This window comes from Hypomesus transpacificus, chromosome 10 (assembly GCF_021917145.1).
Source record: "Hypomesus transpacificus isolate Combined female chromosome 10, fHypTra1, whole genome shotgun sequence".
In the NCBI taxonomy this organism is placed as follows: domain Eukaryota; kingdom Metazoa; phylum Chordata; class Actinopteri; order Osmeriformes; family Osmeridae; genus Hypomesus; species Hypomesus transpacificus.
The window spans coordinates 9299025-9322800 of NC_061069.1; the positions used below are offsets into that span (position 1 = coordinate 9299025).

General features: G+C 44.9%; 1 protein-coding gene across 1 annotated transcript in view; it reads left to right on the forward strand.

Moving 5' to 3' along the window:
* The window catches only part of cdh18a (cadherin 18, type 2a), a 34627-nt gene extending 13354 nt beyond the window's left edge, over nt 1-21273 (forward strand). The window contains exons 2-12 of the mRNA XM_047028541.1: nt 2153-2719; nt 7704-7998; nt 8179-8298; nt 12834-13001; nt 13373-13560; nt 13791-14044; nt 14205-14341; nt 15582-15706; nt 17317-17431; nt 19715-19969; nt 20106-21273. Coding sequence (XP_046884497.1) covers nt 2420-2719; nt 7704-7998; nt 8179-8298; nt 12834-13001; nt 13373-13560; nt 13791-14044; nt 14205-14341; nt 15582-15706; nt 17317-17431; nt 19715-19969; nt 20106-20647 — 2499 coding nt within the window. The 5' untranslated portion in view covers nt 2153-2419 and the 3' untranslated portion in view covers nt 20648-21273. The remainder of the gene's footprint in view (nt 1-2152; nt 2720-7703; nt 7999-8178; nt 8299-12833; nt 13002-13372; nt 13561-13790; nt 14045-14204; nt 14342-15581; nt 15707-17316; nt 17432-19714; nt 19970-20105) is intronic.
* Nucleotides 21274-23776: the final 2503 nt, after the last annotated feature.

Consider the following 23776-nt stretch of genomic DNA (forward strand, 5'->3'; position numbering starts at 1 on the left):
GTGTAACACTTCTCACTTTTACTCTTAGTTTTACTCAATGAATCAACTCAAATAAACATAGCTTATCTATCAGCACGCATTTTAAACTCGAATCAAACAAGCGCTCTGGGACAGAGCAAAACTCTGAAACTTTTTTTTTTTTTTTTTTACTCTCAAATTCCGATTTCACAACTTGTCAATGAACATATACCCTTACCGAATAGCCTACAATCGTAAATTACAAACGTTCAAACCAAAATAAAAAGAATTTAAAATTTTGATTTTTGTAATTTGTAGATATAGCTTTTACGTTGACACCATTAATTACTACCCATACTTCTTTTAACCTCAAAAAACATAACTTGCAAGTAAAACAAAAATGAACACGCGCGTTTACAAACTCACTTTGAAATTTCATAGGCCTATACCTACTTCCTAACTTCTTTTCTTTATCTTTTTTTTTATTTTTAACTCAGCTGGTTACCGGTTCTCACAAGTATACTTTTCCACTTCTCTTCTGGACTTAGAATCATGTAACGCCTTAGTAATACATAAGAACTGTTATGACCACAATTGCCAATACAACTTCTCAAACTATCACCAATCCAACATATTCTAATCCTTAGGGTCTCCAAGAAACACATAACACGATATCACATGTTAATTTTTTCTCCCTCTGTGTTGTTTCGTCAAACACACGACCTCTGTGTATGTCCGTCGACACACTCTGCAGATTTGTTTTTTACGACTCTCACGTAAAAGATAGGTTCAACAACCGTACCTCATTAATTCGTACGACTCACACGTACAGGACACTGTTCCTCAGACCACTGCCCAATTACTAACTTTTAACCGAATTATTGACAATAGCCTATAACCATATTTAGACAATTCAATATCACACAGTGACCAAAAAGAATATCTCACCTGTTTCTTTAAGACCCCGCGTCAGCAACAGCGTAACCAGTAAAACTCCCCTAGAATCGGCCCCGCTGTCTCCGAAAAATTTTGGAGGTTAAGGCAGCTGTTCCAGCCGGATTGATCAAATCGCCATCAGAGGGAGAAGTCTGTTAAACGCTGAGCAGACGAGGATCCCGGGTTTCGGCACCAAGTGTAAAGGAAGAATTCGAGTGGCACTGTGTCGATCTGAATAGTCAAGGGATATGGTTTTAATACAATTTATTAGACTATACAATTACATATGATTTAAACAAAGTACTTTGTGATCCGTCTTGGCGAAGGGTGTGATAGCCACAAATCGTTCGCAAGAGTGATGATCAGCAGCACTCATGCACTGCCTTATATAAACTTAAGATCAAATGGCATTCTATATGGTCAATCAATCAATGAAACAAACTCTGTGATTGGCCAACTCAACTTGGTGACAGTTTGAAACAATACATCTCCCTAGCGATTGTTTCACTGTTCTTTGATGTCACAGCTCTCCCCAGAGCAGTAGATAATAAAGCCACAGGGGTTGACCAGTCAAATGGTCAACTGTCCTTTGTGTGACCATCTTCAAACAATACTTTTAATTAACACAAACAATGAAACAGGACACAGTCCTTCTAGCCAAAGTTCAGAGCAACTGTCTCATTGACCCCTTACAGTAACCAGAGGACAGAAGGCCATATAAAATGCTTCACCCATCCCCCAGGGCAAGCTGCCCACAGAGCCATCAGCACCTCACATTCCTTTGAACTCAACTTAATTATCTTCCCTTCCTGTCTCTTACCAATGAACATAGAAGATTATAGATTTCATACACATACATCTATGCATATGACCAACATTTCCATTACAAAGGTTTGCATAAACAAACATCACAAAATATCAGGATTTTTGTAAACAATCAAAGCTCAAGGAAAATACAAAATGTGGCACAGCAGAAAAAAAAACAAAAGCTACGCCAAGCAGAGCAAAATTTATTCTGAAAACAAAGATGTCCCTGTCTGAAATCTCTAAGTCAGTCACACAAATAACAAATATGAAAATTCACGTGCTCAACATAAAGAATTTCAGTGTTTTGAAAACATTCAAGAAGGTTGTCAAGTTAGGGCACAGCCCAGCTACTGGTTGTTTAATACACGCTTTTATTGTGTCAAACGCCTACGTTGTTTCTTCATTTGATTTCTGCAAACATTGTACTGATGTACTGTCTTCTCTTTTACAGGAGGCCAAGTATGCATGGCAACCTGCTCCCATCTTTGGTGACCCTTGGTAAAGGATAGCCACAGCTTTATTGCCAATCATGGAGCGCATAGACTTTTCCCCACTTCACAGTGAGTCTACAAATCTAAACAATGGACTTTACTAGAGTTCATTGGCCTGGTTTGATCCGCAGTCAGTGGTAGTGCTGAGACAAGGCCTCTGGGTGCTCTCTGATCACGTGTATGCTCCAGGAGGTACAGAAGAGACCTCCAGAACAGCTGGCTCTACCATGAGAATCCCAGCCTGCCTCTGTCCTGTGCTGGCCTGCCTCTGTGTCCTTCAGAGTAGCTATGGGACTCCCCAGTACCAGCCCCAGACCAAGCCTGCCCAGCCCCAGCTTAGGCCTCCACAACCCCAGTCGAGGACTACCAAACAACAGCCTAAACCCATCAGAACACCAGCCAGAAACCAGACTAAACACCCAGACATGGAAAAGGACATCCACCATCGGCCCAAGAGAGGCTGGATATGGAACCAGTTCTTTGTCTTAGAGGAACATATCGGACCTGAGGCTCAGTATGTTGGAAAGGTAATGTGTAATATTCATTTCTAAACCAACTGTCACTTCAACATCAAAAGCTTTGAACATGACAAAAATGTTCATTTGACCCACTTGCCAAAGTAAACTACACATAGTAGGTTTTGTTCTTTTGCATTCACTGTTGCAAAGTCTATGATTGACGTTAAACATGGCGCAGCACAGCTGCAGTAGGCAGCGCAAAGGCAATTGTATGCCTGGGCAATTCGAGCTCACGTGTGGTCTGAGATATTATTGTCGAAAACATACCGTTGTGTTGGGAAAAACATTTATTCTCAACAAGGTGCAATGCATTTCTACTTTGCCCATTATAGAAACTGCAAAATAAATATGTTGTACAGTACAGTGAGTGCATTTCTCTTGAAGAAAAACCATCGTATTTGTCCTTGCCTTAAAAAAAAGTTTTCAACGTTTCTCCTGTTCTACAAAATTGAAAGAGGTCCATATGCGTGGAGTAACCAATTACGATTTCAAGAAAGTCAAACCAGTCATGTATTCCAGACATGCAGTTGGTATGTGCCTACGACAGGCTTGTTAGAATGTGAGAGAGGTAGCGTGGTTGAACTTATCCATAGTGACACCAACATTGCGTGACATTGACACAGTGGCCCTGTGAAGGTGAAGGTAGAACTGGTTCTGAGTATTGTGTGTGAGAGTTTTTGCAAGTCCCTGTGTATGTGTGTGTGTGTGTGTGTGTGTGTGCGTGCATGTGTGTGTGTGTTTGGGGGGGGGGGGGGTTGAGGGGTGGCTGGCTGGTTAAGGAAGATGTGCTGAAAGTGCACTTCCACATACATGCAACACACAGCTCTGAGTTCCCTGGAGGATACTGAGTCACGCTCCTTCAAGGGAGTGGTAGAGCTGAGCCAAGGACTCCTCCACGGATATCAACCAGTGTACTGTATTGATCAGCATGGAGAAAACAACAGGCATCCAGGTACCCTGGCAGGGCTTGGTACCTGGTTTTAACTCACTGTGGAGGTAGAAAGGTGCTTCCTAGAACTAGTCTGGTTCTCTGTTTGTCCAAGCAGCTGAACCCACTCTTTCTGAAACCCCTTTAAACCGATTCAACAAGACACGACTACTTCAGTACTAAAGTCATGTATTCATATCTGTAGAAGGATTGGGCAGCGTGCTAATGCCCTTTAATATTTAGTCAAACTGGTTCACGTGGATCCTGTTCTCAGGCCGGACCTGCAGCTGAGTGGAAGGGCTATCTCTCTATATCACTTAAGGGAATAAAGGTGGAGCTGAGGTGGTTATTCTTGAAACTGAGTCTGTACTGTATTTCACACCTCTGCAAAGTTCACACTGACATCTCCCACCTCCTCATTCTCTCTCTCTCTCTCTCTCTCTCTCTCTCTCTCTCTCTCTCTCTCTCTTTCTCTCTCTCTCTCTCTCTCTCTCTCTCTGTTTTCTCCCTTTTTGTCTTTCTCTCTCCCCCTCTTGTTCTCTTTCTTTCTCTTTCTCTACGTCTCTCCCACTTCTTACCCGCCCTCTCTCTCTCCCCTCTCTTCAGTCCCCTTGATGACATTGCAAACAAGGAGAGAGTGCTAAAAGATCTGGCCATACAGTGCTGCCCCAGATAGCGCTGTTGAACGCTCTCTCTCACAGCCCCAGACATGAGTCACAGAGGCCGGAGGATGCAGAGTAGCTACTCTCCACTTGGTATGATCTAAATGGAACACACAGGGTGGCCTCAACCTCCCCACACCTTGAGTACTTTCACACCTCTTTAAAGCTAGGCCTGTAACCTACCTGCTGGGTGCTTCTGTAAGCTTGCGGCTAGCCAGCAGTCAGTGTGAGCAGCGCTGAACCCTGTTGGCCACCGACTGCACTGGATTCTGTTAATTGTGACCAATTGCGGTTTTCATTTAATCATCATGAACTCACTACTGGAGGCATTTCTGTCTGTTTGCTGAAGCAGCCCTGTTCTCATCCAAGGATGCTGCTGGCCCTCCATCCGGTAGCTTGACATTGTGGTGGCTGTTGATATGGCCTGAATAAAAGTAAATATAGATTTGGGGGAAAATGATATGAAGTCAAAGTGAAAGTCACTGATTATAATACTGCAGTGTTTGAGTATTAAAGTGTCAGATAATAAACGTTAAGCGGCAAAAGCAATTGATTTCCATTTCGTTTGGCGCAACTGCAGGCCCCTCGCACAGACGGGTAGTGAAGAACCTCAGCTGGCCTGGTAACTAACAACACTTGATCAAACATCTGACCTGGGTCAGCAACCAGAGCGCCAGAGGTCAACATAGGTCTCCCTCTGTGCACTGACCCCTATCTCTGGAGTGAGTCCAGGGACAGATAGAAATCTGTTAGACTCATCAAATGTGACACCTCACTGGTTTTGCTATGGCAATGCAAACAATGTCTGTCGGTGTCCTAAAAAAGGTTACAGGCGCACTAGAGTATTTATTTGCACAATGCAGAGATCACTGTTTGATGTCCCTGTAAGTAGCAGTAACTGGCTGCTTGTAACCAGTCTCTTGGCTGTTTCCTCTCCCTTCCCTCTGTGCTAGACAGTGTGATTAAACACACCTTATCAGACCTCAGAGACACCGATTCCATCAAGCCCCTCACCCCACCCCCAACTCAGACTTAGTAATGGCAAATTACCAGTCTCGGAACAACCGAGCCGGCGCTGAAAAAAAAAAATCATCATCTTGTCAAATGGCTTTGGAAACGGCGTAAAATTGACCTTTCTGTCAGCGTTTCTTCTGTAATTTGTGGTTAGCTGAGGGGGCAGAGCCTTGATTTAATCAGGCAGTGGGGTTTCTAGAACTGCGGCGGCTGCTGATCAGCTTCTGAAGAGGTCTATGTGCAGCAGCATGGTGGAGTGTGAGCTCAGTCGGGGGAGAGGAGAGCTGGCAGGCTCACACTGGGCAGTCTGAGCCACAGGCTTTTCATGCCGTCGTTAGGGAATGTATTACAGACACAAGTGCATGCACATACACACTTGTACATGCACAGACCCGAAAGTGGACATTAGAAGCACACACACACACAGTGCACTACCTATCAACACATCTAATCACACAACACCCTCTGGTCCCTAACCAGCCTTTTGGTAATGTTCTTCCAAAGGGAGTGGTGACTCCATTTGTTTATCTTCATTTATATATTTATTTGTTTGTTTGTTTAGGGCCTTTTAGCCCTGTGGCTAGCAGACAGGGTCCTTTCTTATCCTTTCATCTGAGTGGTGATGGAGAGCCTGTGGCAAACATCAGTCGGGAGCAGCACATCCATTAGCCTACATGGAGCAGGGCATAAAAACTGCCCAGCCAGGGAGAAAGAGATGCAGCTCCTATCTCTCTCTGTCTCTCTCCTCCTGCTCCCCCCCCCCCCTCTCTCTCTCTCTCTCTCTGTCTCTCTCTCTCTCTTTCTCTCTCTCTCTCGCTCTTACTGTCTCTTTTTCTCTCACTTACACACATGCTCCCTGACTCTCTCCCTCTCTTTCTCTCCTCTTCCATCCCTCTCTCTTTCTTGTAGATGCCCACTCCCTGACTCTATCGATCTATCCAACTCTCTATCTCAAACAAATCTCAGTCTGGCTCTTTCTGTCTTTCTCCCTTGCTGTCTCTCTTTCTTGCCATCAACAACCCGTCTCACTCTTTGTGTGCTTTACCTCTTTCCCCATCTCCCTCTATCTGCCCCTCATCCATCTCTCCCTCTGGCCCTCATTACCTGTCCCCAAACTCTCTAACCTTTTTGCCTCTCCCTACCTCCACCGTGTTCCCTCACTCTTTCGCTTTCTCTCTGTCCTGTATTGTAAGAACTTGTCTGTGCTTCAGTCCCGTGGGAAGTAGGGTATGCACTGCAACATAGTCATGCAGTACACAGAGTGACACAGGCACAGCCACCAGTGCATGTTCAAGTGGTGGAATAAACAATTAAACAAATACAACATTCTGAAGCTTATTGTACTGGATTGGTAAATTAAAACATACTTTTCTTGACTTCAGTGAAAACATGGAAGCAGCAGTTGGAAATGAGATGAGAGAGAATCTGGGTGCCATTGTAACAGAGTAACACAGCTCTAATGGGTCCAAAGTGGGCTGCCAGCCCAGACTCCACAGCCAGTAAAGAGGACCGTGTTGGCCGGAAGTGTCTGCAGCATAGACAAGTGTTACAAACAGTATTTTGTGTGTGTGTTTCCATGTGTGTATGTGTAAAGAGGCTCAGTTAACTAATTGTCCTCTGCTCAGGGAATAAACTTGCTGCCAAGATTTCAGAACCCAACCAGAATGTGTGTGTGCGTGTGTTTGTGTGTGCACGAAGGTGGACTCAAATGTCTCCTCAGCCCAGGTTTCCTGCAGTCATTAACAGCTTTCTGTGATGTTGCTTCATCCGTTTCAAGGGATCCCCATGGATACTTCTGAATGTTCTAAGCCACCAACATTCTACCATGTCTTTGAGACATAAGAATGAGACAAACAAAACAACAATCCTGGCTGGCAGGGTGCCAGATCACACAGATGTCAACCATTTCCGAAGGTTTACGCCTTTGCGATGATGTAAGTCAGTGTAGTGAAGCAGCTAAACTGGCCAAGGCTAGCTAGAACTGTGTGAATTAGTAACTGTACCGCACTCCCAGTGTTTGATTCATATTTCACACGTAGCAGCGAGGCTTTGTTCTGGCAGGGCTACCAGGGGAAATGCATTAGCCTCAAAATGTCAACCCGTGCAGCTCCAAACACACAGTTCATCTCGGCTTCTCTTCTCCACTTTTCTCCCATCTTATTTTTTTGTTAGGTTAGGGAATTGGATTTATTATTGTGCATTGTTCAGTACCTATATAGCCCATACTTCCGAAAGAGTGTTATTTTGTTTTACTTTGCCGTGGTTTTCCCGCCGTCAATTCCCAGAGGTCTTTATATAGGGCATGTAGATATCAATGTGACAGATTAGATCAACACAACCAAAAAGTGCTGTATTTAAAAAATGTGAACTTTCGTTTCAAATCTCTCAGCTGCACTCCAACTCTGACAAAGGCGACGGTTCCGTCAGGTACCTGCTCTCTGGCGAGGGGGCGGGGACAATCTTCATCATAAACGAAGTGACGGGTGACATCCACGCTGCCAAGAGTCTCGACCGTGAGAAGAAGGGCCAGTACGTGCTGCACGCCCAGGCCGTTGAGCGCTACACCAATAGGTCCCTGGAACCCGAGTCAGAGTTCATCATCAAAGTCCAGGACGTAAATGACAACGCCCCATGGTTCCCCGATGGCCCGCTGGCCGCCACCGTCCCTGAGATGGCTGACGTGGGTATGTAGTCACCGTGTGTGTGTGTGTGTGTGTAGGTGTGTGTGTGTATTTTTGATAATGTGATTGTAATGTTCCAATAACTCAAATGAGGGTGTGCAACACACAGGTTCAAAAGCAAGGTCATTGAGGCCCTCGATTCAGGCTTTTCAGTTGTGTGACAGTGTGCTTCCCCCTCCTCAGGCACCTCAGTGGTTCAGGTAACAGCCACAGATGCAGATGACCCCACCTATGGGAACAGCGCTAATATCGTCTACAGCATCCTGCAGGGACAGCCTTACTTCTCGGTGGACCCTAAGACCGGTGAGCTACCCACCCTCCGGTGCCCTTTGGTCTCTCTCTCGCTCTCTCTTTCTGTGTCGGTCTCTCTCCATCTCTCTCTCTCTGTATCCCTCTCTCTCCTTAATTCCATAACAAAACAGTTGAAAAGCTTTAATGAACTTTGAAAAGAAAAAGCCTTGAAAGAGCGTGAGGGGAAAATCGACCCTTTTAAAAATTCATATTTGTAAAGCCTTTTTGTCAATAACAAGGTTTACTCACACCAATGTGTAACACTAACTGTGTGAGTGTTCCTGTGTGTTTGTGTGTGTGCTTGTGTGCATGTATGTCTCAATATGTTTTTGTGCATGTGTGTGGGGGGTATACGCCAATAGGTAATAGATCGAATCAATAGGGCACTCGCCATTTGATCCAAGATCTAAATATGAAAGCATGTCTGTCATCAAACCAAGCCTCCTGTACAATCATTTTGATTGCATTAAATCAAGGTCCTAATTTACCTACTTTCCCTTTACAAGTCCTCTCACCTATTACAATGAGTGACTGTGTTAGTTTGGTCATGGTATGGAGCTGGAACAATGCCAGCTGCAAAGCATGCTGGGTCAAGACAGGGACATCTGTTACCTCCTGCTCAGTGCCCTCCCCAAGGATTTGTTCTAATAGGCTAAGATGAACTCCCACAGTCCTCCATCCTTGCCTCATGCCATATCTTCTTCGATAGCCTGGCAATCTTGAGGAACGTGGACCATCCATCTTGTTATTAGGGTCTGTTTATGATAATGACACGACAGAGGAGACATTCTACCTGTCCCACCATCCACCTGCCAAGAATCAAACCATAAATCAAATGTGACAGCATATATATAACATCAAATACCTTTTGACCAGTTAAATGCTTCAGGGTCCTGTGGCAATCTTTGGCCCTTCCCACTCCGCTGTTACACTGGCTACTGGTGGAAACAATCCTTTGATGTCTCTAGCAGACAGTGAACTCCTCCAGCTGCTTCTCATCTGTATTCAAAATCACACCTGCTTTGGAAGGAAATTGTTATCAGCATCTGATCTGTTTAATAATGCAATTTCTGGCACATTAAATCAATTTGCTTCTGGATAAAAATGCAGTTTTGACTGTGGTAAATGTGCATTTGATGGGTCTTCTTTGTGAGTGACATGACAAAGTGTGATTTATGAAAGGTTTCTTGTTTATATCAATTATTGACAGGCATGAATGAATGGCCTGTGGGGATATTTTATAATCACACCAACATTAAGAGTATTGATTACCCATCACTGACAAGGTATCGTAATTATAGTGAAGCTGCAGGTTAATGTTGAATGTCAATATCTCTTATCAAATTGTAAAGAGGATTTGATTTTAATTTTTTATAAACCAAAGGTTATTCAGAATATCCTCTAGCTTTCAAATTCAGCATTCAGCATCTTCGCCCGGTTTCTAGGATCAAACCTTTGGTACAGAGCAGTAAACCAGGGTTAAGTACAAACATGAACTGTACATTTTATAAAAGTTTATTTAAACAATGTATCGAAAAAATTAATAATACAAATTGTGTAGGTTCCCATGAGCCGTTTTATAGTTTCACATACAAGGAAAAAGAATGCAACAAGGCAGGATATTTTCAGACAGCCATGGAGACCTGGTTCTTGATTGAAACCACTAAATGTTATTTTATACATTACTCACAGAAAAGGAACGGAGGCCTTTGAGTCTCAATTTGAAAATGTACTATATCAATTCTAAATTTCTTCTTTTAGTTTACAGTAAAAATGTGTCTCACAGACCCAAACATCATACCAGGGATAAAACCAGAAGAGTATTATGTTAGAAAATGAGGCATTGGGCTGTTTTTAAACTTTAAGATTTGTCAACATCCTGCTTTCTCTTGAACCACTTGTGTGAAAAACAAACAAACAGGGTGTGAAGATGAAGGCAGGATAGCTACATGGTTAAACCCTACCATGTACACAACAACAAAAATAATTTGCTGTAAAATATTCCCAACCACATTGCAGTACATTATTCTTGTTCCTCTGTACACTCCCGGCTGAAAGCTGAAGGGATGTTTAACAATGTTGTACTTTTATTGTGCTGACAGCTAAACTTACTGGTGCAGGTAGGTGGTTTCTGGCATGCGATCTGTTTGATGCAATTTCCAGGACATTCTCTGGGGCTGAGTCTGCAGCTCTGTTCATTTGTTCTGGTAGGGTCGAGACTATTTCTTAGCTTTTTATTCTCTCCTTTCTGTTTTACATCCACCCATTCATGAAAGACGAGCATAAGAAAGAAATCTTGATGAATAGCAGCACAAGATTTCTGAAGCAAAGGCAGAACGATCTGAACAGTTGCCAGCATTTTAGGCATTCCTCCAATTTATTTTCATATGCTGAGGCATATACTAGTGTCCTTGGGAATTTAGTATGCTATAACGTGTCTGCAATGGTTTTATGAACACTTGAAATATTATGAGAACTACTATCCTTGGGCTTTTGGAGAACAAAAAGAACTGAAAACACGGGGCAAATAGAACAACAGTGCTGTGAGTAGGATTATAGAAAGAGACTCAAAGCACTCTCTAGATTGGGGTCGAGGTGAAATAAAGTCAGACGAAATCGACACTTCTACAATCACTGTACTTATGAATGTGTCCCTTACTATCTTAAATCCTTAGAGCCTTTCAATTTTTGTTCTTCTCCTCACCGCTCCCTCTTTCTCTACCCTTCCAACCCTGGATGTGGCGGCTCTCCAACTCTTTCCAGTGTAATGCTGATCTCTGATCTCTCGTCCAAGCTGTTCCACACCACTGGCAGTATTGATGATATTGATTTGACATAAAGCTTGTATCAAACCCTAACTCCGTCAATACCCGCTGGCTTGTTTACCCACGCACTCATTGATTAGTAGTCCAGGTTCTCAATCACCTCTCTCAGCACCCTTCACCCTCAGGCCCTCATGGGAGATTCTGGTACCCTGGGACCGTGTTTGCACGAGGAGTGCTAATCTAAGGTTTTGTAAAATGAAGGTGAAAAAATAAAAGCAGAGACGATAAACCTCCCATTAGATATTACAGTTTGATTGTTATTTGATAAGCTATTTTTGAACTGTTGGCTGTCACGTGGCAACCCCTTTTCTTTCAGATTGCAAAGCTCTTTAGCCCATCAACTCACAATCTAAATACCTCGACACTTACAAAAAATGATACCTAATCAGAATAACCATGATAGTTGGGTAGTTTTGAATTTTCACAATATTTCACATTTCCGTTATCTTGTTCTACTGGATTCCAGCATTACATCTGTTACAAAACAGTAGCTGTGTCTGTCTAATGTACTACTGTACATCAAGCACACTAACCAGCTGATTGAGTCAGGGTGGTCATGTGAAAAACAATTTTAATGAAGAAATTAAGCTTAGTAAAGGTTCTCTCAGGTCAACACACACAGTCTTCCATGACATCTCCTTTGTCCATGTCTAAAATACTTGGCCTTATATTCTTTTTAACGGATGACTGACTGACCCTAGTACAAGCGTTCCACTGACCCATCTACTCCCATACGCCCATGCACACACTCGTACACATACATACACACAGTCTCCACATATTGGTCAACAGTGCGTGTTATAGAATACTGTGTTGGGCCAGTTATTTGACTGATCCAGCTGCTTTGCTGTTGTGAGGACAACCTTGTGGTCCCATCCGGCCGTCCTCTCACATCAAACACCCATGCCTCATCCACCACGGCAGCACACATGCACGATGCACACACGCCCTGTGGCCTTTGTTACAGGTGCAGGCTGCCTGGTCAATCTGTTTGCTCCCCTGTGAACACCCCTCGCAGTCTTCGGGGCTGGAGCTGGGCAGATGGCACTCTCCTTCATAGAGCTCCGAAGCGAGTAATGCAGCGTAGCAGGGCCTGCGGGCTGAGCAGGGAATAGAGGTGTGGAGAGAGGGGGGTAGGTGAGGAGAGGAGAGAGGAAGAGAGAGGTGGTGAGAAGAGGAGAGAGGAGGAGAGAGGAAGAGAGAGGAGGTGAGAAGAAGAGACAGGAGAGAGACTGGTAGGACTGGAGGGCAGAGGAGAGGAGGGGGAGGAGAGAGGAGGAGAAGGGAAGAGGAGAAGGGAGGAGAGAGGAGGAGAGAAGAGGGACTGGAAGGACTGGAGGTCAGAGTGGAGGGGAGGATAGAGGTGAGGAGAGGAGAGGAAAAGAAGAGATAGTGCATGTGTCTATGTGGAGATGGGAGTAGGGGACTAATACCATTTATTTAGCGTGAATTGTGCCAGGTCCACCCCTGATTTTATCTATTTGTCTCTCTCAGTAAAATGTAAACAAATTATATGTACAAGTGATAGGTGCAGTGCAAATAATTTATCTCTGTAGAGCAGCTGTTCCCTCACCATGCACACACACACACACTATTGTGATTGTTTCTGGTCTGTCCCCTATAGAGGAGTGTTCACCCCAGTGCTGCTACCCTCCCCCTTCTTGTTTTTGAATATTGTCCCTGTCCCCTCCCCCGCCCCTCCTCTCTCTCCCTCCACTGCAGGTGTGATCAGGACGGCCCTGGCAGGTATGGACCGTGAGGCTAGGGAACGCTACTTCCTGGTTGTCCAGGCCAAGGACATGGCGGGCTCCGTGGGTGGCCTATCAGGAACCACAACTGTCAACGTCACTCTGACTGACGTCAACGACAACCCACCCAGATTCCCACAGAGTGCGTACACACACCTTACCTCTGACCCTCAAGGGCTTTAAGCATCTCATCCCGGCTTAAGAAATGCAATTCATTTGTACTGCATTCTATTTGTGGACCATTTTACCAGACTTCTATGGTCAGACAGATACCGATGTACTCTCTGTCACAACGTACAAACATCATAGACCTTGTGAAAACAACAATTACATCTGTGCAATAATAAACAGAACATTTGCCAGTTTTTTATTGAAGATGATAATGGCAAACTGATTGTAGAGAAAATAAGGGGCAGGCTTGTAAGACAGAGGGTAATGCCATCCGTGGTAATGCGATGATAATGTCAGCCGTGTTTTAATGGTGACCATTTCAAACTCATCGATTGATCTCAGAGAGCTATCAGCTCTACGTGTCCGAGACGGCCGCTGCGGGCCAGGCTGTCGGCAGAATCAAGGCCAGCGACGAGGACCTCGGGGTGAATGCAGAGATGGATTACGTCATCACCAACCCTGAAGCTGCTGCCGTGTTCTCCATCAGCACTGACAGCGAGCACGGGGAGGGGATCATCTCACTCAAACAGGTAGCTGCAGATCCACACACACACTGTGCTGCTTTTCATTTCTTTGGAGACTAGGTTGTTTTGTTTTGTATAGCAATATACTGGCCTCTGTGGTAAAAATAAATCTAGTTTAGAATACCAAGGCACCTTTATGGGACCATGTTTTGGATAGTCCAAGCAGAGTACCGGTACAAATGAGTACAAATGCTAAGGATTCAGTGGAACTGACCGTCAGTTTGTTTGGTCTGCAGCCTTTGAACTATGAGAAGAGGAAGACCCACACACTTCACATCGAGGGCGTCAACACACATCTGGACTCTCGCTTCTCCCACCTGGGCCCCTTCAGGGATTCCACAACGCTGCGGGTCATCGTGGGAGATGTGGACGAGCCCCCACTCTTCTCCATGGACTACTACATCATGGATGTCTACGAGAACTCGCCCAGCGGAACGCAGGTTGGCATGGTGACCGCCCAGGACCCTGACAGCACCAAGAGCCTCGTGAGGTAACAAAAGCAGAGAGAAACCTCTTCAGAAGGGGCTTCCATTTGAATGGGTGCGCGGTCATGTCAAGGTTTTCCATCTTTCTGTGGGATCGAAAAAAGGAATAATCCATGAATCTACTTGTTCATTTGTTCATCGACCCTTGGCTTTTTGTGTGCGCAGGTATTTCATCGATAACAGTGAGGAGGGTCCGGTGTATTTCATTGTGGGTGCGAACAGCGGCTTCATCAGGACCACTCAGCCTCTGGACAGGGAGGGCGTGGCCTGGCACAACATCACTGTCATGGCGACTGAAGTCGGTGAGTAACACTCCAGAAACAAGACAAGCACAGCAGCTACTGAAACTCTGAGCTGTAGTACAGTTGGCCACACAGAACCTGTTTGAGAGCCTGTACTGTGGTACAGTACATGACCACAGCCAGTTCTACATTACACTGGTTGTGCAAGAACCCATCGTTACTGAGTCTAGTGAAAGAGCACTAGCATCACACTGAACCTTTGTGGTGAAAAAGTGGTAGCCATGGTAGCCTCGTCATTATAACACGTGTATAAAAAGTATATTTGAAAGTGCACTCTAATACCAATAACACAAAAAAACATTGACTGCAGATGACACATAATGGGTCTGTCCCATTCTAAATAGTTTTTGCCTTCTACACATGGATAAAGCATTTCCCAGTCTGCATAGAATCCCACTGTTACTCAGTTCTATATTCAATGCAGGTAAAAATACATCACCCTGGCTTTACACCATGAGACTGAGGAGGGTGCAGGAGGGCAATCAATTCTTACTTTCCTCTATGTTCTTGTTTCTCGTCAGTGCTTATCCGGACAATTATCCTTAGCTTTCCCCTCTCTTGCACAAAAGGCAGGAGCTAATGGACCGGACTAGCCATCAATATGTGTGACGCTACCAAGTTTGGACGGTGTTAAGTCAACTGAATGAATTGATAAATCAATCCTCACTTTTCTCTGGACTTGTTTATGTCGACAGAGAGCGATACAGCAGCATGCAGAGATAAAGCAAGGAGGGGCCGAGCAGGAGATAAGAGGAGATGTAATGACAGAGAGATGGCACGGGGAGAGACTGAGAAAGAGGGAGAAAGAGGAGGAGGGGGGGGGGGGGGAGAACGAGAGCTTTGCAGGGAGCAGCTGAGCGACCGGGTCACCTATCAAAGGGAGTTTACACTTGGCCTGAGTGCATGCGCTATGTCCAAACCCAGGAGACATGCTAACCCGTCACACACACACACACACACACAGGCACACAGGCACACCACATCAGACACACATGGGTGGAGCTGGGCTCAGCAGGGAGCTAACCTTAATAGAGCAGAGATGTGTGCACCATAAGTGTCTGCCTTCCATGAGGCCTGGACAGAACACTGGCACGTGGAGAAGTGGGAGGAGCTCCGGTGGGCTGGAGCAAGCCTGACATCGCATGAGACCAGCTTCAGTTTCAACTTGCATTTCACAGGAGTTTTCAACGCTTTATGTGTAATCCACTGCTTTATCATCACGTGTTTCTCTGTCGTCCAGACAACCCTCGTCTGGTCAGCCAGGTTCCCGTGACCATTCAGGTACTGGACGTCAATGACAACGCTCCGGCCATTGCGGGGGACAGTGATGACATCATAGTGTGTGAAAGTTCCAGAGCTGGCCAGGTTAGATGTGCACACAGTTTTAAAATAAAAAACAATGTTTCTCTCTCTCGCCTGCTCTCTCTTTTGCTTTCTCTATTACCCTCGACCTGTCTTACTTTGCCTCTCTCTCACTCACACAAACTCCTACACAGACTCCTTCACCCCTTTGTGTGTCTGACACCATCAGGAAGGGATTTATCTGCCGAGCTGCAGACTTTGCAGCCTCTTGAACCCATAAATTATTCAGCCTGCATCCGTGTCTTCACCAGCAGATAGCAGCTGCATTAAACCCAACACAGCTCCTCTTTCGTACAAAATGTTTATCATCTCTCATTCAGATTTGGCCCGCGTGCAGCAAACCACGACTGCTGTGATTCACATCGCTATGCTGTTCTTCCTCTCGCTTCGTATTTTTCTCCTCAAATGGAGATTACTAAGCAGACTGCAGCCAGTGTATAATCAGTTAGCTTGGCTGGGGGCATCAGTAGACGCGCATGCTAAGACCCACTGAACGTGGAGAGGATTTCTACCTTCACTGCAACACATTAATTCCTGGAAACTTTGTGGGTCATGTTTGGAAGAATGTATTTTGAAGAGATTATCCTACTCTGTTCAATAAAAAAAAGAGAACGGAGAGAAGGGATCGTTTCATGTTACTAAAGCGGCATACTTTCAGATTTGAAATCTCCACAAATAATCTTTTGGACATTGACTGTGGAAGGGACCAGGTTTCTCGGTTTTGGGGGGAAGTACCGTAAATGAAACATGAGGCAAGGTTCACAGTCTGTTGGTCAAATGTATTGTTTCATTACGTTGACTATCGTCAATTTCAAATAGCCTGCAGCCGCTGTTTGCTTCTGCATGGCGTTCTCCAGTCTCCCCAGTTCACAGATAGATGTATTTGGATCTGATAGTATAATTCGACTGTACTGTATAAGCGTATAGGACTACAGTAAAGACCTCATGCATCCATGCATACTCTGTAAACCCTTTTTTTAGCAATGTTATGTGAACCCACTCACTCATTCACATGTATCACTTCTGTGTGAAACACTGTTGCACAAACCAAAGTCCTAGCCTAGGTTAACACCTGTATGTGTAACTCCACAGCGATTGGGCCAGCCAGGCCAGGAGTTTCTCTAATTGGTTTATTGCCTGCTGGAGACTCTCCTGCTGAACTGCAACAACCATGACAGCCTGAGTCACTCAGCAGCTGACAGAATTTCAGAACTGGTGTCTGGAAATAGGCCGCATGTGCAAAACACACTTGATGCACATTGCGCAAAGCACACACAAACACACACACACACATACATCTCTCACACCTGTTCTGGATTTCAACCATGTTGTCCCTTGGAGCTGCAGTCAAACTTTCAACCTGACACACTAAGAAGCTAGCTTGTTATTCTGTGGCCCACAGCCAGCTTAAATATCTTCCAGTGGATCAGCTTGGGTCAGGTATCACCTAGCTACACAATCATGGAGAAACCAGGCTCTCCATTCTTCAACGAATACTGGATGAACATATTTTTTTTGGCCCGCAGTGCATCCGTGTTTTGTTTACAACTGTGCAGTCTGTGTGACTTCTCCCCACTGATCCCATCATTACACGTTCTGCTGCTCATCTCCAGGTGATCCAGACCATAAGGCCTGCTGACATGGACAACTTTGCCAACGGTCATTTCTCCTTCGCTCTGCCAAGAGAGCTCTCAGACAACCCCAACTTCACCTTGAAAGATAACGAAGGTGAGGACAGAGAAGCAAGAATAGATATGAAGGATTTCTATTAAAGTTACTGTGAAACAAAGTTAGAAATGAGCAATGAAACAGACCAAGACAGAAGGATACAATGTTTTAGTTTTAAAGTCTTTTCCAATAGTGGTGGTTCTGTCCAATCCAACATGTGCCTTTTTGCATCATTTACATTTAGTCATTTAGCAGACGCTCTTATCCAGAGTGACTTACAGTAAGTACAGGGACATTCCCCCCAAGGCAAGTAGGGTGAAGTGCCTTGCCCAAGGACACAACGTCATTTGGCACGGCGGGAAATCGATCCGGCAACCTTCTGATTACTAGCCCAACTCCCTCACCGCTCAGCCATCTGACTCCATTTTAACTCCCATTATCAGTGCACTTTTCTGTGGTGTCCCTGTTTAATTCAAAAAATGTTCTGGATGAAATCTAAATATTAGTGAGAAGATCCAGTGTATTGGGCCTAGCGGTGTCCTTCCTCTGCCCATCTTCAGGGGGTTTGTGGATGAAGCCTAACTGTTAAGGGAGTAGTAGTGAAGACAGAGAGGCCAGAGGCCAGCCCCAGTCGCTGTGTTAGTTTACCAGAATAATCCACTGAGATAAGCGGTGTCTGGAGAGAGATTACCCAGGCAGATTGAGCATCATTACCAACACAAACATATCTGGTGCTGTTTGTAGTGGAGCAGTTTGCCCTGTTTACACTGCCCCAGTCCTCTGAGAATCCTTCAGTATCAGGAGGAACCTGCGGTGGTGTTTCCTTGGTAACCTATCTTGTTTCTTTCTCCTCCTTCCCTTTCTTTTCTCTGAAATGTAATGTTCCCAGTCTTCTGCTCTTTTCCGGCTGTTGCTTGAGAGCTTCTTGCTATCATGGAAATTGACTCGGAGTGGAGTGTAAGGCAGGAAAAAAAGGATGACAGCAATCAATAGCATGGATGAGAGAAGCCGAGTGTTGGTTTGACTTTGGTAGCACTGTTCTGTGTTATGCTTCACGTTCACAACCACAGTTGTGTCCTTGTCATCTCTCGCCTTCCCACCGCTTTGACTAGTCCCACTGTTCCTTCCTCTTTATCCCCTCAGTCTTTCGTTCTCACCTTTGTCCCTTCCCTTTTTTCTCCAGTCCATCCATTTTAATACGAGCCCAGCCTCTCTTTCGCTCCATTTCCTTTGGTGTACAGTAGCTATTTGCAGTGACTGACAGACAGAGAGAGACAGATAAAAAGAGAGAGAAAAAGACTAACACCGAGATAGTTCAAAATAGAGAGAGAGGTATACGAATAGAAGTGCTGGATGGGGTCTTAGTGCACGATTCATGGTCTCCCAGTGGGTTCTAGGTGAGAAAAACAATCCTCCATTGTTTACCTGTGTGTCACCCATTGTGGGTGAGGAACAGTAATGAATTTAGACTAACAGCTCATGGGCCAGGCTTGGGGATGTCTTGAGGGATGGAGACAGCTGCAAGTCGATAGCATCCCAATGCAAATGAAGGCATCCAACCATGGTATCTCCCATGGGCTGCGCCAGAATACATTTGTTGATATCTACACAGTTGCAGGATGCTAGTGCTGACCCACAACCAAACGCACATGTGCACACAGGCACGAATGGACACACCCGTATAACACCCCCCCCCCCCAACCTCCCCCTTCCTCCCTCCCCCCCGAACGCACAATCACGCATCGCACACACGTAAACACTTCAACATACTCTTGTCTCTCGCCATCTTGTGTGTCACGCTTTAGTAGCATGGCTGGGAGCCTTGTGAGGAAATTAGTGTGCATTGTGAAGATGCAGGCAGTGATTGTGCATACCAATGTGTGGCTGTGGGGCTCCGTGTGGGACTGGGAGGATCTGCTGGAAGCTTTCCAAAGGGAGTGAACAATGCTGCTGCACAGGCAGGGAGAGAGAGAGAGAGATAAAGAGATAAAGAGAGAGAGAGAGAGAGAGAGAGAGAGAGAGAGAGAGGGGAGAGGGGAGAGAGAGAGAGAGAGAGAGATGTAACCCTGAAATAAAGACAGAGACTGAGCTTATTGTTAGCTTCAGTGTTAATAAAGGCTGGAGAGAGGCAGGCGCTATCTGTTCACACCCCACTCTAAAAGATAACACAGCTAAGGTGTGTCTGATAGAGAAGTTAGGGATGGGTGGAGGCATTCGTGGATTTGGTGTATGTGTTATAAACTAGTGAGGACTCAATGACAGGAAACTGACTGAATGTGTGGATGCTTATTTTTAAATCGCGTCACTCACTTCCCCTCTCGCCCCATCCATCTGTCCCACCAGACAACACAGCCAGCATCATATCACGCCGGCGTGGGTTCCAGAAGGCGGAGCAGGAGTTGTATCTTCTGCCGGTGGTGGTGTGGGATGGGGGGGAGCCCATGCTGAGCAGTACCACCACCCTGAACCTGCGTGTGTGTGTGTGCCTCCGAGGCACCAGGGGGCACAACCTCTGCCAGGCCCAGGCCTTCCTCTCCACGGCAGGCCTCAGCACTGGAGCCTTCATCGCCATCCTCCTCTGCATCCTCATACTTCTGGGTTAGTACTGGTGTCTGTGTACGAAGTGTTTGTGTGTCAGGGGGAATATGCTCATGAATAAAATGGTTTCACACAAATACAACACTTGACTTGTGAAACGTCTCTCTCTTTCTCTCTCACTCGCTCTCCTTCCCAGCCATAGTGGTAATGTTCCTGACCCTGCGCAGTAAGAAAGCCAATAAGGAGCCTCTCATTCTTTCTGAGGAGGACATCCGTGAGAACGTGGTAACCTACGACGACGAGGGCGGCGGGGAGGAGGACACAGAGGCCTTTGACATCGCTGCGTTACGCAACCCCGCTTCCTCAGAGCAGAGGAGGCTGCGCCACCGTCGAGAGGTGGAGCCAGAAGCCGCCTGGTTGGTGATTGGCTGTCGTCCGCGAGTAGGCGGGAGCAACCTGTCGGCTTCCTCTTGTTCGGTCCTGGACAGCAATGACATCATTCACCGTGTCATCAGGCAGAAAGTCGTGGAGGCAGACCTGGACAATAGAGGACCACCCTATGACTCACTGCAGACCTACGCCTACGAGGGGCGGGGCTCCCTCTCGGGGTCCATCAGCTCCCTGGGGCTGGCCACAGCGCTGCCTGAGCTCAGCTACTCTGACCTGGAGGACTGGGAGCCCGAGGCCCACACTCTGGCCCGTCTGTTTGGAGAGCACATTTTAGAACACAGCCCCTAGACTGGGTGCCAGACAACCCTCCAGCCAGCTTTCCTCCCCCCTCCTGGGATCCCGTCACCCTGTTTGGATTGAGAGGAGGCACTGTTGCGGAGGTGACGTTAACCATTGTGTCTCTTTCGGATCCTTTTTGGAAAGAGCGTATTAACATATTTTGGAAAACTACAATTCTGAAAAGACTTCAAATAAAACTTCACGGTTTGGAAAAAGGAGAAAAGGAAACTATTTTCCCTATTGTATATTTTTATTGATAAATAAAGCCCAATTGTTTGTGAGAGGTGAAGTGACTTGCAATTCATGTTGTAATGAATCCTATGTTCTGCCCTTATACTTGATACCTGGGGGTATTCCTGTGGAACCATGTTGGTAAGTACTTAGAGTTCTCTGTGTAGACCACCCAAGCTCGTTCCAGTACTTCACTAATTCTGTGTACTGCAAAAACAAGTCATGGAAATTCTTCACAAGACCAGAACAAGTTTTAATTGGGTAACAACGGCACTGTAAGCGTTGTTATTGGCTTCAAATGCTTTGGTGTGCAGCTTTTATGGCCATCCTGGGGTTTCCACATGAGCTCTTAGAAGGCTTGGTGTGTTCCTGCAGCCCTCTTGATCAGCACCCAGGGGATCCCAGCTAGAAAAAATATGAACAAACTGCGTTCATTATGTTGCCAATGTCAGGAATGATGCGGCAATAAAATTAATTGAATATATATTTTTTTAAGATTCAACTGCCATCATTCCTTACAAAGTACTTTCAAAGGAAACTAATAATGATGTTGCACATCAATTTACTCTGTTTTTAAAACTTGATTGCTGTATAAAGAGGTCTGGTTCAGTCTGCTGAGTAACCATTAAAGGGAAATGAGGTATGATGGCCAGAGACAGACCCCCACTCATTTCAGTAGAACCGTCTGTTCCTACCGAGGGTAATCGTAAAGCCTGTGTGCATGGTCTCTTTGAAAACAACTGTAACGCCAACCACCGTTATCATTCTGTTTCCATTCTACAGAAATCATGAATTATGCATTATGTTACAATTTATTTTTGCGGATGGTATTTGAAGACAAAAGGAAAACATATATAAATAGCATCCTAATGGTCACTTTTCTTTTTATTTTCTTTTTTTGCAAATGTTGCTGCCATTGCCAATCCTAATGATGAACATGATTACTACTTTCTTCTTTCACATTCCTGAGTAACGCCAGTGAGGTGGACCACACTAAATCCAGACATATTATATTTTCATCCCAGCCCATCTTGGTGCAGCATTCAAAGTCATTAGGGTAGTGGTTTATGGTAGTCTGTTTTGTTGGGTTACTGATCAGTCATTGGCATAGTACTAAAGATCAAGATAAAATATTTTGATCAACAAGAAACAAGACCGATGTTTGACATTATTATTATTTTTTCATCATATCAGGAGAAATGCGAGCAGCACAGGGTTTAAACATCACCACTAATGTTATCTTAATTGCTATTCAAAAGATCACATCAGAAGCCATAATGATTGTAGAACATGTTGAACCTTGCTTGTTTCCTCGTGCAGAACAATTCAGAATGAATTATATTTAGATTGAATAAAATAACTCGGTACAACTGTGATAAAACCTAAATCCCGCTGATTTCCAAAGGACCAGATTGTCATTGTTCTGTTATGAAGATGCTTATGTGAGTGTGTGTGATTGTGTGTGTGCGGATATGTGCATGTGCGTGCATGTGTATTGTATGCAAGTGCTTTTTTCCCTCCTGGTGAAAGTGCTTAGTGAATCAGTCTGAAGGCTGTAAACCACCTCTACACAATACACCCTTGTTATAGGAAGTGTCCCACATATGTAGATTATATTTTCTTATTCAGATTGCTTGGGGACTTCCTGTTATGTTTTTTCCTCTGCTTGGCTTAGGGGCTCTGCGTCTACATCTCCCTGCTAGTGAAATACACATTTTGTTGCATAATGTCTCCATCCAGATCACTTCTGTTGCTACTGTGACCAACAGCAAAAGGAAAATGGTTCCTGTCCTGTGGTTCTTCTCTCTGTCCCCCCCTCACTGCATATTGAGGGGAAAGTTTAGACTGTCGTCGTATGTTTCAAATTGGTTTGTGGCGTCGCTCCTTGTATGTTTAAGGGAGATCAGACTGGGCTTAGATGATGGACCAAGAGCCAGCTGCTGCGATGGAGAGTAGAAATGTCCTCTTAGCTCCGTGTGGCTGCTTCTAGTCCTTACAGATACACACGAGCTGAGGTCAGAGGTCAATTCTCTGTTGAACACAAAGACTTGCAGCAAGGATAATGGGTAATTAGCCTCTCAAACAGCCTTCTGCTATTGTGCATTTAAGACATTCCACAGCATGTCCTGTGCCGCCTGCATCACACTCTAGATTTTGCAAGATTAATTAAACTATCTAAACACTAAAGTCTAGTGTTTGTTGTGCCACCCGTCATCTTCAATCTGTTAGCCTCATTCATTAACGCCCACTCCTATCGTCACATGGCCCACCCTTGGGCATAGTGCTGCAACACCAAACAGACCTCATATGGTCATGATGACTTGAACACGTCAGTCCACCTTTGTGTGAATCCCAACAGCTTATCCTTTTGGAAGAAAACATCAATTGATACACCATATGGAAGGAATGTGGGGTGCCAGGATATAATCAAATGAACATCAGACTGCGTGACAAGCAACTGCAGAATATTCTGACTGCATTTTAAATGATTTGAAATGTATAACTATACAGCTCTGGTTCTTTCATTTTTATAAAATTTTGAGGAGGACAATTTTGAGGCCAGTGCAAATTTTACCCTTCTGTTCCTCAATCAAAACTGTCCTTCTCAACTTTTTCTTTAATGAAAGGAAAAGGTGCAGTGGTCTATACATTTATACACAGTATACATTGTAGCATTTCACAAAAAGCAATGATATCTTCATTCTTCAGTTAAATGTATCAGTGGAATTGAACATGGAATAAATTGTTCACCAAAGCATTAAAGTACAAGAGACAGACAAAAATGGAATCTCTTGAGAGAATCAATCTTGAGTCTGTATCCCAACCTAGACATTCATCCTCCTTCCACTGGACACAAATGCCAGAAGGCTCTAAGGTAGACGTCAATGTACTCCCTTGACATGATGT